At 40.3% G+C, this 13,219-nt stretch overlaps 1 protein-coding gene across 50 annotated transcripts in view; it reads left to right on the plus strand.

The window, feature by feature from the left end:
- Positions 1-13,219, plus strand: part of TTLL5 (tubulin tyrosine ligase like 5) — a 291,003-nt gene that overhangs the window by 99,752 nt on the left and 178,032 nt on the right. For 48 of the 50 annotated variants that reach the window (XM_073997878.1, XM_073997882.1, XM_073997883.1 and 45 more), the window contains 4 exons: positions 1,305-1,462; positions 2,758-3,064; positions 8,429-8,549; positions 12,145-12,291. In XM_073997878.1, coding sequence (XP_073853979.1) covers positions 1,305-1,462; positions 2,758-3,064; positions 8,429-8,549; positions 12,145-12,291 — 733 coding nt within the window. The remainder of the gene's footprint in view (positions 1-1,304; positions 1,463-2,757; positions 3,065-8,428; positions 8,550-12,144; positions 12,292-13,219) is intronic. The other 2 variants (XM_073997880.1, XM_065549095.2) reach the window with 1 other exon arrangement.

The raw sequence follows: 13,219 nt of genomic DNA on the forward strand, positions 1-13,219 counted from the left end.
TACATTTGAACTATTTTTAAAGTTCGTTGATTTGCTTCCCATTTCTGCTCCCAGTGCCAGGACCTTCCTGTTTTTGGCTCTGTGTCCTACTCCGGAGACAAAGCCTCCAAAAGACTTACCATCCATTCCATCCACCCAGAAATCCCTATCAAAAAGGTCCTAAATAGACCAAATGACACAGCCTTTTTATTATACTCAGAGACTGAAAACTCCCAGAGAAGTTAGGATGATTTCTTGACCTCAAAGTGAACACACTTTGAGTTCTAGAGAGTTCACAGCCAACCGATTCGATTTCGAGGTTGGGCGGAGAGAGTTGGCTACATGATTTCAGTCACTGATACAGATACTGCTTTTCTGACCTGGTGATCCAGAGCCCTCTCTTTGATGACTTGGTTATGGCTGTCTCTCCTGTATTTTGCTCAGTCCTTGTATAGATTGGGCCTCATATCAGTCACTCCCTGATTTGTGATTTGTCTTACTTTAATGCCTAATGTATCTGGTGCCAGCCCCCTTTCCACATCCCATTTCTCATTCTTGACCTGATGTATTTGGCCTTGTCCTATCTCTACTTCTTTCCCCTGTCTGTGCCTCTGACTCTAACTCCTGACCTGTACTTAATGCCTGTAAGGTCCCTGCCACCTTGCTTCACCTTCTCCTGTAGCTAATTAGGATCTTAAAGGAGGGTGGGTGCCTTGGCATTTCCTCATGTTGGGATGCTTGAGACTTGGTAAGTCCCTAGGGCTTGGTAGTTTTTCACTAAGACACTTCTATGCGTCTCAGTCAACTCGGTGCTCCCTCGCATATTCACAGATCATCAGCCTTTCTTCCCCTCATCTGAACCTCTGCTAAATCTATATTGTTTAGATTTTATATACATTCAAAAGTATATTTATAAAATGCTGAGTAAGTTATAATGGATAGAAATGAAACAAACACCATTTGCCACCACTCAACTTAAGAATTAACATGTGGTCATTTTTAAGGTGTAAAGTATTTTAAGCATAAGGTGTTGGGTGGCACTTTATAATCCCTGCGGTAAAGTAATAATCAGTATCACTGAATACTTAAAGGTCTTAAACATTGCCTTTAGCCACATATCTTTTTCAGAATATTTAGTAAATTCAAATGGGTCACTAGTGAGGTTTTAACGTAGATTCTAGTGTTCCTCTTTATCTGTCAAACTTTTAGAATTCACTTGAGTTACCATGTCCGGTGTGTCAGCATTACAGAATTCTGGCAAGCATAGCCTTGGAATGAAAGAGAACTTTCTGAAGGTCGTAGCTACCATGTTGCTTTTCCCCTAGAATGACTGCCGATGGAGCGCCAGAATTGAAGATAGAGAGCCTGAATTCAAAGGCCAAGCTGCATGCTGCACTTTACGAGAGGAAGCTCCTGTCTCTGGAGGTGCGAAAACGTAGACGACGGAGTAGCAGATTGAGGGCAATGAGGCCAAAATACCCAGGTACCTGCTGGTGAGCTTTCACCAAACTCCCTTATCTGGATCCTGCCAGACTGAGTTAACCAGCTGCTTACTCAGTATTTTATGAGTCAGAATCTTCCTGATCACATACACCTTTTTTGTATAGTTTTTTTCTCTGAAACTTAATTTCCACAAAGTCTTAAGTTTTTAAACCTTCCACTCTATAATATTTGTATTGAAGACTATCTGAAACACATACATTTTGGCCTTTGCTCTTATGTCAGCATCATACAAATACCTGGTACTCTAGGAATAATATTAGCCTGAGTTTAATGGAATCCTGAGCATTGCTGTTCAGGTTTTTTGTAATTAGGTAAGTTCAGTTCCTTCTTTAACATTGCTGAATGGCATATTTCAGACAAAGTGAAATTTCTTTCTCTCCCAGCTTCTACAATGCTGTAGGTCTATTTGTAATTGACTGATATACTGATTTCCTTTTTTTTCTTCCCTTCCCTCCTTTGTTGAACATCTGTATCAGGCAGCATGTTAGTCACTGAGGTTTTGCTGGTAAATAAAAAAGATATGGTCTCTGTCCTCATAGAACTTACAAGGTGGTAGAGAAGGGCAATGAATAAACATAGGATACAAAGATATTCCCCTGTTCTTTATACCTCCATGAAGGGTGCTTTTTAAAAAAAATCTCTTAACACACTGTAGAAATTACTAAGCCAAGGGTTTTTGGTTTTTTATTTATTTATTTTTATTTCTTGCCTTAAGTTATAAAAGAGCCATGATGAGAGTATGATGAAAAATATATACTTTAATGAAGATTATTAGTAGGTTTTAGAATATGTAAGATTAGGCCAGGCATGGTGCCTCATGCCTATAATCCCAGCACTTTAGGAGGCCGAGGTGGGTGGATCGCACGGGCCCAGGAGTTCGAGACCAGCCTAGGCAATCTGGCAAAATCCTGTCTCTACGAAAAATACAAAAATTAGCTGGGTATGGTCACATGTGCCTATAGTCCCAACTACTTGGAAGGCTGAGGTGGGAGGACTACTTGACCCCAGGACGTTGAGCTGTAATGAGCCGAGATCCTGCCACTGCCCTCCAGCCTGGGCAACAGAGTGAGAACCTGTCGCAAAAAATGATAATAAAAACAAAAATAAATAAGAGAATATATGAGATGAGAGAGTGACATGTGGTTGCTATTAATTCTGTGCCTTGTTTGTGGTTTGGTTTAGAAATGGGCTTTTACTAAAAAGAAAAAGGAAGGTATTGGGAGAGAGGAACATTTAATCCTTTTTTCAGCAACATTAGTGATTCTTCGCATTTAGTGATTACCCAACCAGCTGAAATGAATGTTAAAACTGAGACAGAGAGTGAAGAGGAGGAAGAAGTCGCATTAGACAATGAAGATGAAGAGCAGGAAGCTTCCCAGGAGGAGTCTGCAGGATTTCTTAGAGAAAATCAAGCCAAAGATACACCCTCATTGACAACTTTGGTAGAAAATACACCCAAAGAAAATTCCATGAAAGTTCGTGAATGGAGTAAAAAAGGTGAACGGTGCTGCAAACTTGAGACTCAGGAGCTGGAGCCTAAATTTAACCTGATGCAGGTTCTTCAAGATAACGGCAATCTTAGGTAAGTATCTTTTATAATTATATTAGTAAAACTGATAACAGCTAACTTGTACTGTGTACCAGGTACTATTTTAGTGGTTTTACAGTCATTTTTCATTTAATATTTACAGAAGTCCTATGAAATAATGACTGTGATTAGACTTTGCTATCATTAAGGAAACTGAGCCTTAGAGAGGTTAGGTAACTTGTCTAAAGTAGAGCTGTGATACAAACCTGGGTCTCATTGGTTGGGCATTTGTGTCAGTCACTGAGTATAAGGTAACTGAGACAAGGAGCTCAAGCAGCTCATGGTTTAGTATCAGAGACAGAGAGCTTAGGCCATGGCCCCACTACAAACAAAGTGGTCTTAGGACATAGAAAAAGAGTGATTACTCTGGCGTGGCAGGGCTAGAAAGGCATTATAGAGGAGGGAAAATTGGAATCAGGCCTTGACTGATGAGTAGGGTTTCAGGAGCTTTGGGAAGTGATGGTTAAGTGTGGGGGTGCTAGGTAGAGGCAATAAACACGTAGAGGTGGCCAGGCGCGGTGTCTCACACCTGTAATCCCAGCACTTTGTGAGGCCGAGGCGGTTGGATCACCTAAGATCAGGAGTTCAAGACCAGTCTGACCAATATGGAGAAACCCCCGTCTCTACTAAAAATACAAAATTAGCCGGGCGTGGTGGCACATGCCTGTAGTCCCAGCTACTAGGGAGGATGAGGCAGGAGAATTGCTTGAACCTGGGAAGTGGAGTTTGCAGTGAGCCAAGATTGTGCCATTGCCTTCCAGCCTGGGCAACAAGAGTGAAACTCCATCTTATAAAAAAAAAAAAAAAAAAAAAAGACTTAGAGGTGTGATAATACAGTTATTAATTAAGTCCCTCGGTGAGTTTTTATTGAGCACCTGCCCTATGCCAAGAATTGTGCTAGGCCATTTCACATTACTATGGGGACCAAGATAGGCCTGGAGCTTACAGTCTAGTGGGGAAGACTGACAGTCACCAAAGAAACAAGGTCATTTCAGGTCATGAGAAATGCTGTCAGGACAATAAGATGGTGTAATGTTAGAATGTAATTGGGCAGAGTTACTTAATTGCAGTGATCTGGCATGAAGAGGTAACCTTTGAGGTAAGTCCTGAATGATGAGGAGTCAGTCCTGTGAATATTAGGAGGCAGAACATTCCCAGCAGAATAGCAAGTACAAAGGCCCAGACATCATAATGAGCTTGGTGTGTTTACAAAATACAGACTAGAAGAATTACATGGGGAGAAGAGCATGGTAAGAAATGAGACTAAAAAATTGGATGTTGTTAAATTGTGAAGGGCTGTAAGAGGAGCCTGAGCTTTATTTTCTAGATGACTTTTAAGCAGATAAATGATATGATGAGATCTTGTTTTAGAAAGTAAATCGTGCTTGCATTGTGGGATAGTGAAACTAAAGGCGGGGGGGGTGGGGTGGGGGGGCGGTGAGTAAGGGACTGTTAGAATTGTCCAGAGCCAGGAAGATGAAGGCCTTGATCAGAGTAATGGCTTTAGGAATGGAGAGAATGGGATGGACTTAGTAAAATTTGCAAAGTAAAATTGATGAGACTAAATTTTTCACATTTGGAAACTTGGTGGTGCCTTCGGTCAATATAAGGAACAGGAGTTGGTTTCATGATAAAAACAATGAGTTTGATTTAAGACGTAGTAAGGAAGTGTTCTGGGCTGATGTCCAATAGACAGGTGAAAATACGGCTTTGTTGGTCGAGGTTGAACAGGATTGTATAGTTGATAGGGAAAGTCTTCAGAATGGGTAAGATTGTTCACAAAGTTATTTGGTTCAGCAAGGATAAAAAAGAGAGAATTGAGCCCTGGGGAATACCACTGTTCAATGGGTAAGTCAGTAAAAAGATCAAGAAGTAGCAGTTAGAGCAATAGACATAACATCAGAAAGGAGTAGTATGGTAAAAGCTGCAGAATGAGCGTTTCAGGTCTGTAGAGCCTCAAACAGCCCAAGTTAGATGAATAGTGAAAAGAGACTTCTGGATTTGTGACCTAGGGCCAGCTGAGTAGGTGGAAGAGCAGTTGTGAGCAGAGAAAATAAGAAAGCAAGTGTGAAGTAACTTTCTAAGGGTTTGGCAGTGAAAGGAAGGTAAGAATGCATCAGGGAGACAGCCAGCTTAAAAAAATGGATTTTTTTTTTCTTTTGAGAAGAGGTTCTGGAGCTTGTTTATAGACTAAGAGGAAGGATTTGAGGATAAGAGGATTAGAAATGCAGAAATGGATATATTGGTAGAGAAGAGTCCTAAAGGAAGGTGGGAAGAGGCCAGAGGAGGGAATATCTCTTCCTATAAGTCAGAAAGAAAGTGCTATGGGATGAATGAAGTTGATGGAAGTTTAAGAGCAAGAAATTTTAGGCATTTATGCATGATAGTCTTTATTTCTAAATTAGAGGCCAGTTCTTATACTGAAAGTCTGGATTGGAGTACCATGGGATAGAGTTAAGATTTGGAACGGTGTCATGGAGAATAAGAATAGTTCTGTCAGTGGAGAATACACTAAACTCAGTCAGAAGACCTGGGCTCTGTCTATTTTAGTGCTACCAACTTGCTGTGTGGTCATAGGCAAGTCAAAGAGCTTCTCTAGGCCTCAGTTTCCTTTTCTGTCAATCCAAGGTATGGAGTTAGACAAGTGTTTTTTCAAACTTCTTCCTAGAAGGAAAAAAGATTTCACTGAATTGAAAATAGAGCATTTGATAACCACTGGACTGTATTCTAAGGTCCTTTCCAGCAATAACATTCTGCTTAGTTGTTGTAGAAATAAATGATTTCTTCACGAATCTTGTGGCTCTCACTTTGAATGAGTAAACTGTTAAAATTGCAGGGTGTGTTAGTGTCAATCAGTGGTTTTCAGACTGTGTTCCCTAAAGCTGCTCATTGTTTGGTGAAGTGTCTCAGAGGCTGCTTAGGGGTTTGGGGAAGGTCCACAGCCAGGGTTCAGAACTCTAAGCATTGCCTCATTGTTGCATATCTTATATACTGGGCATATACGTAACCTTTTGTTTTTTAAAATTGGTTTCTTTGGTGTAAATCATTCTGGTTTTCATTCTTTCATCTTTTTGGGGGGTTTGTTGCAAGTGACTAGCTGAACAATGTGTCCAATACCTTAGAGACAGTCTCAGAATTAACATTCGTGAGGTTTATAGAAATGGAAACCTCAATACTTGTTCATTTGCTTTGCAACAGTGATTCACAACAAAACAATGATTGAAGTCTCAACTTATGAGCAGTAATCCCCTTATTTAAAAGATCTTCAAGTTTTCGTATAAAGGGATTAATCAGTGGAATTGGATATTCTGCTACATTCGAAGGTGTCTGAAACATGCTATTTCTTGCTCATTATATTGTAGGTGAATTTATTGACCCAAACGGAGGATCTTTTAAATTTATTTTGACTTGAGAATAGTTTGTTGTGGAAACAAAGCTTATAGGATTGGTTCAGGACAAAGTCGTATATGTTCTCTGGGTAAACAAGAGTATAATTATTGTCTTTGAGAAACAGTTGAAAATCTACATTTATGGCCAGGCATGGTGGCTCATGCCTGTAATCCCAGTACTTTGGAAGGCTGAGGTGGGTGGATCGCCTGAGTTTGAGACCAACCTGATCAACGTAGTGAAACTCCATCTTTACTAAAATACAAAAATTAGCTGGGCATGGTAGTGAGCACCTGTCATCTCAGCTACTTGGGAGGCTGAGGCGGGAGAATCGCTTGAACGTGGGAGGCAGAGGTTGCAGTGAACCGAGATCACGCCACTGCACTCCACCCTGGGTGACAAGAGCAAAACTCTGTCTTAAAAAAAAAAAAAAGAAAATATAAATGTAAATGTATTATTTCAAAACCATATTATGCTCCCGTAAAAAGCATCCCTGCTAGTAACAAAGATCTAGCCTTATTCATAGTTCATATTCTGAAGCTCTTATGTATTAAGCTCTCAAAAGCAAATCTACTCCCCAGCCTGACTTCCTTGCCCTCCAATTCTCCAACACACATGTGGAAGCTAGACTGGAGCCCTCTTATGATTTCCAGCTTACTCTATCCAAATCCTACCTCCTAACCTTGTGAAAACAGTCAGTAGAAAGCATTCAGTGATATTGCATGGGCGAGGATTGTCAACAAAGTTTGTATTGGGCCCTAATCTTCAGTGATATTATTTTGGCTACAGTGTCAGAAGGCCAATCAGCTGAAGTAACCAAAATCTTGACTGACAGAAAACAGATCTGCCATGAATAGCAGCTGAGGTGAAAATCATCAGTGTCTCTCTGGCACTTCTGTCTTCCAGACTATAGCTCGATCAGATTTCCTTGTTTCCAGCCTAGACTACCAGGCAGAAAATAGCTGGGTTCTTTAATAATATTGCTGAGGTGCTTTTCACAAGACTTGAGGGTTTCTTTTGCCCACTGAATATCTGGGCTTGTCCTGCCTGGCCCATCAGTTTATCTATGACAAACTCTGTTGGACCTCCCTCATTTGTTCTGGACTCCAGCCATTCCATCTTGTAGTTGAGAACAGTGTGGCCTTAAATTTGGCCTTAAGAGTTCCTTTATAGGATTTATCTATTTCCTGCTTTGGACACTTTTATATACTAGAAATATCAATTGCCATTGCAAAATCCACACTTTTGCACTAACTGATATGTTCTTAAGGACCTCCAAATGTAAAAAAAATTTCTCATTAATACAGTGGTTTTTGTGAAGATTCAGTACTCCTGTCTGTTCCCCCAAGAAAGTTGTTAAAAAGTTCAGAGAGGGTCAGGCACAGTGACTCAGGCCTGTATGTAATCCCAGCACTTTGGGAGGCCAAGACAGGTGGATCACTTGAGGCCAAGAGTTCGAGACCAGTTTGGCCAACATGGTGAAACCCCGTCTCTACTAAAAATACAAAAATGAGCTGAGTGTGGTGGTGTGCATCTATAATTCCAGCTCCTCAGGTGGCTGAGGCAGAAGAATCGCATGAATGCAGCAGGATAGAGGTTGCAATGAGCCGAGATTCCGCCACTACATTGCAGCCTGGGTGACAGAATGAGACCCTGTCTCAAAAAAAAAAAAAAAAATTCCAAAGAGAAGGTTTGAGTAGGAAATTTAATTTTCTGTTCCTGTTGTTTTCCCTCATGCTAATAATGAGAAAATAAATAGGATTCTCCATCTCTGATTCTTTTAATAGGAAATTAAAAAAAAACCCTCACGTACTGCTTAGAAGGAATCATTATTCACAGGCTGTAAGATGGGTTTCATATTTCTTAGCCATCATAATAGAAGGATCCTCAGTCACTTTGAGAGAAGCAAGTACACATTTTGTAGGTTTACACTTCCATTGCATAACAGTATGTTGTTTTGGATTTCTATAGCAAAGTGCAGGCCCGAATAGCATTCTCTGCCTATCTCCAGCATGTTCAAATTCGCCTGATGAAAGACAGTGGAGGTCAGACGTTCAGTGCCAGTTGGGCTGCCAAAGAGGATGAACAGATGGTGAGGCTCTTCTTATTGGAACTTTTTTACTTTCCCTTTTTCTTTCTTCTTTCTGTTTTTTTTGTTGTTGTTGTTGTTTTTTTTTGTTTTTTTTTCTATTAAGGTAAAGTGCAATGTATTTTTCTGGTGAAAGAATTATTACATAAGAAAGTTTTTAGATTTCTTAATACTTCAACATGAAGCAAATCTTTGACCTGGAGCTATGTTCATTACACCACGTAGTGAAGGCATCAATGTATTTCATTTTGAAATTGAAATTGATGTCTTGTTGGATGTGAAGCCTTGTGCAAAGCCCTTTAAAAGAATAACAATTTACAGTCTTTTCTCAAGCAACCTCACATATTATTAACTCTGAGGTAGGCATTATTATCCCTATTTTACAGAAGAGCAAACAAAGACCTCGAGAAGCCAAAATTCCACAGGTTGTATGTGATGAAACTGGAACTTAAACACAGATGTACATTACTTGCTCCTCCATTGGTTTCATGCATCATAAAGCATTTATTTTCTGTCCTGAGGAGTCAAATTAACTCTTTGAAAGTCACCACCTTATTATAGGCCCTGTCAGAATGCACCATCCTCCAAGTTGGTATTTTTTACTTTACTAGTTGTGACCTCGTAAGATTCTTAGATTGCTAGAATCAAACTTGCATAATCATTTTTACTGTATATCAGTCATTTGAGCATTCCTGGGATTCAGTATTCTAGGACGGGTTTGTGTGTGTGAATCAGTATGATGGGGAGCTTTAAGCTGTTTGGTAAGGTCAGAGCTTATAGAAGAAGCCACAGCCCTTCAGTTTTGTTTTTTTTTTTCAGACGGAGTCTCGCTCTGTTGCCCAGGCTGGAGTGCAGTGGTGCGATCTCAGCTCACTGCAACCTCTGCCTCCTGGGTTCAAGCTATTCTCCTGCCTCAGCATCCCGGATTCAAGCTATTTTCCTGCCTCAGCCTCCCAAGTAGCTGGGATTACAGGCATGCACCACCAATCCTGGCTAATTTTGTATTTTTAGTAGTGATGGGGTTTCTCCATGTTGGTCAGGCTGGTCTCGAACTCCTGACCTTAGGGATCTACCCGCCTTGGCCTCCCAAAGTGCTGGGATTACAGGCATGAGCCACTGCACCCAGCCCCATATTCTTTTTAATAACAGGGATTTGTCACCAAAAGGAGAGGGGCCTTTGAGTCTGAGACAGCTGCATTCTTTGTTCCGCTCAGTGGGGACCTTACTGTAATTTTTAGTCCTCTGCATACAAAAGGCAAGTCTTTATGCCAGGCTTATTGTAAAAACATGTTGGTTATCCCAGAAAACAACTTATGAATTTAAAGTAGCCAATGGAACCCAGAGATAAAACCTTGTGTGTTGTGAATAATCCTTCAGCCATCAGTGGAAAATGTTAGCTCTGCTCTTTCCAAGTGGAAAATTGAAACTGTCTTTTTGAGAGTCAGTTCGTCTGCTCCACTGTGAAAAAAATAATGTTTTAATATAACAGCTTAAACCACCCTATAGTAAAGACAGCAGAGTAGGACTATGAAATTCAACCCTCTGGTTATGAGGCTGTTTCATTTACGCTGGAGTGAACTGGCACCAAAGGACAATGAACCAGAATCAAATTCAAGAAGAAAAAATATAGTTTAAAAAAGAATAACCACGCAGATGCTGGCTTGGAATTCACACAGTATTTCTTTGGGGCTTTCTACAAGAATATTGGGGATCATCACTGTAAAACTTAATACCAGTTCTGTGAATTCTTTCTTGAAAATATATCTAGGCTGGGTGTGGTAGCTCGTGCCTGTAATCCCAGTACTTTGGGAGGCTGAGGCAGGTGGATCAGTTGAGGTCAGGAGTTCGAAACCAACATGGTGAAACTCCGTCTCTACTAAAACACAAAAAAATTAGCTGGGTGTGGTAGTGCGCACCTGTAGTCCCAGCTACTCGGGAGGCTGAGGCAGGGGAATCACTTGAACCTGGGAGGCGGAGGTGCAGTGAGCCTAGATCACACCACTGCACTTCAGCGTGGGTGACAGAGCAAGATTCCATCTCAAAAAAAAAAAAAGAAGATATATGTGTGTGTGTGTGTGTGTGTGTGTGTGTGTGTGTGTATGTATGTATGTATATAAAGAGAGAGAGGGGGAGAGACAGAGCGTGCAAGCCCTAGTCTTGCTTTTGAGGAAGGTAGATGTAGAGTTGGCCTCTCTGCTCCAGCTTAGGTTAGAGATTCCTTATCTCATAACTCACAGAAGGCACCTCAACAGAACGTCCCCAGATATATCATCTGAAGGCAGTTTTATTGTGGTTTTTGGACAACAACATCTTTAAGGCTTTTGGCCTTATAAAATCTCTCTTTGAAGCATTTATGATTTTATCAGTAATCTGATTGGTATCTGTTCAGATTTCAAAATCCTTTGCCTCCATCTTCAGTGAGATGTATTCTTTCTTTCCCTTAGTAACTTTCCACTGTGCCCTCCTTGACAACCCCCAATTCTAAAAGCTCCTTTATTCTTCAGGAAGAAAAAAAGCTATGACGTTTCAAACTACTGTGATAGTTCTTTCTTTGCCTTAATCACGACACTTTTAAAGTCATTAGTTTCTACTCTTCACGTGTATTTTTCATTACCCTTGCATTTTCTTAATGTCTTCTTGTACTCTCTTTATTAAAACTCTTTTCTTGAAATTATCCCTCAGTGGTCAGATCCAAGGCCTTGTCTTTGTAGTGGGCCTTTCCAGCTCCAGCCTCTTGGAAGCATTTGACATGGAACTCTTTCTTCAGTTGGCCTCCATGACACTATTTTCTCTTAATTTTCTTTTTTTCTTTTTTGAAATGGAATCTTGCTTTGTTGCCCAGGCTGGAGTGCAGTGGCGTGATCTTGGCTCAGTGCAACCTCCGCCTCCTGGGTTCAATTGATTCTCATACCTCAGCCTGCTGAGTAGCGGAGATTACAGGTGTGTGCCACCACATCCGGCTAATTTTTGTATTTTTCGTAGAAATGGGATTTTACCATGTTGGCCAGGCTGATCTCGAACTCCTGACCTCAAGTGATCTGCCCACCTCAGCTTCCCAAAGTGCTAGGATTACAGGTGTGAGCCACCATGCCCAGCCTATTTTCTCCTGGTTTTCTATGTTTCTGATGTTTCTAACCTGGTTTTTTTTTCCTGACTCTTCCTCATCTTTTCTATCTCTAAATATGAATATTTCTGTATTTTCTGTCTTCTCACCTTTGATACTTTCATCTGCTTCCACAGTTTTAGTTTCTACTACCTGTCTTTGAATGCTACCCTTCCCTAAATAGTACTATTAGTGTATGTACTATGGTACTATGTAATACATACTTTTACTATGTATTACATAGTTATTTACATACATACTTGATTTAAATTTTCTGATTGCCAGCTTATTTAGGGAAGGGAATAAGTGTCTTTTGGTTTTGTTTTGTCTTTCTGTATCCTTTTTATATCTAACCTGTTTGTTCTGGGTCTTGTTTGTTGAAATGTGTAATATACATCTTCTTACATCTCTGTTATATAATCCCCTTGTAGCTTGTCTTCTGTTGCTTAGCACCATCCCTCCTTTTTTTTTCTCCCATGACTCTTTAATTTATAGGAGCTGGTTGTTCGTTTCCTCAAGCGAGCATCAAATAACCTCCAGCAGTCACTGAGGATGGTATTACCCAGCCGACGATTGGCACTTCTGGAACGCAGAAGAATCCTGGCCCACCAGCTGGGTGACTTTATCATTGTATACAACAAGGTAAGTCTTTTGTCTGTTAGTCTTGTGCTTTGGATTGCCATACACTGTCAGAAACAGACTGGCTAGAAGCCTCCGTGCAACTGGATGGAGACCTTCTTCTGTTCTCTGGCATCACCATCCCTTGTGTATTACTGTTAGGGGAAGCAGGACCCCACACCTTAACCCAGCTGGTCTGAAAAACTATTAATTACTTCCGAAGGCCCAGTGGCCATAGATAATTCTTAATTCTTACCAAAAGGCAGATTCCATTTGAGCAGTGAGATGAATCCTAGGCTGTGTGAGTCTGCACGGTTGTTAGTGCCTGTAGAAAGTGGCAAATTGACCATTTGAGAACAAATTTGAGCTGTGGATTGAATACGATGACATATTCTTTCTTGAGCAAGTTATACTTTCATCTTTAAAACATTTTATACAGTTACAGAATTTTACAGTCAAGCCCAAGAGATATACTATTTAATTAGAATATTTTACAAAGCATTCTTCTATATCCCAGGATCTCAGAATGCATTAAAAATATGATTTTGGGTGTTTGGGTTTGGGAGGTTTGGTCAGTTTGCAGAAGGAAAAGCTGACAGAAATTTAAATGGCTTTTCTAAAGTTGCATGGAATTGTTAGTAGAATGTCAGTACACCAAACTCATAGACACAGTTTACTCCAGATCTGTTGAGAATTTTGTTATGTCTTATATAAGTGAAGAATTTATTCAATATGGAAGCTGGTATAAGAGTACCTTCCAAGATCTGTCTTTCCTAATTGGAACAAAATACTGTGTCTGTTGTCATATTGTTAAAGCTACAAGGGTGATCGTAGATATTACTAAGCTACTATAAAAAGCTCTTTAGTCAATGTGCTGTGTAAGTAGAAAGTAAAAACATGATTAAAATTTATATTCATTCTGCAACTTTTACTTGGGAATTTCACCGTGTTT

Source organism: Macaca fascicularis, chromosome 7 (genome assembly GCF_037993035.2).
Source record: "Macaca fascicularis isolate 582-1 chromosome 7, T2T-MFA8v1.1".
Classification (NCBI taxonomy): Eukaryota; Metazoa; Chordata; class Mammalia; order Primates; family Cercopithecidae; genus Macaca; species Macaca fascicularis.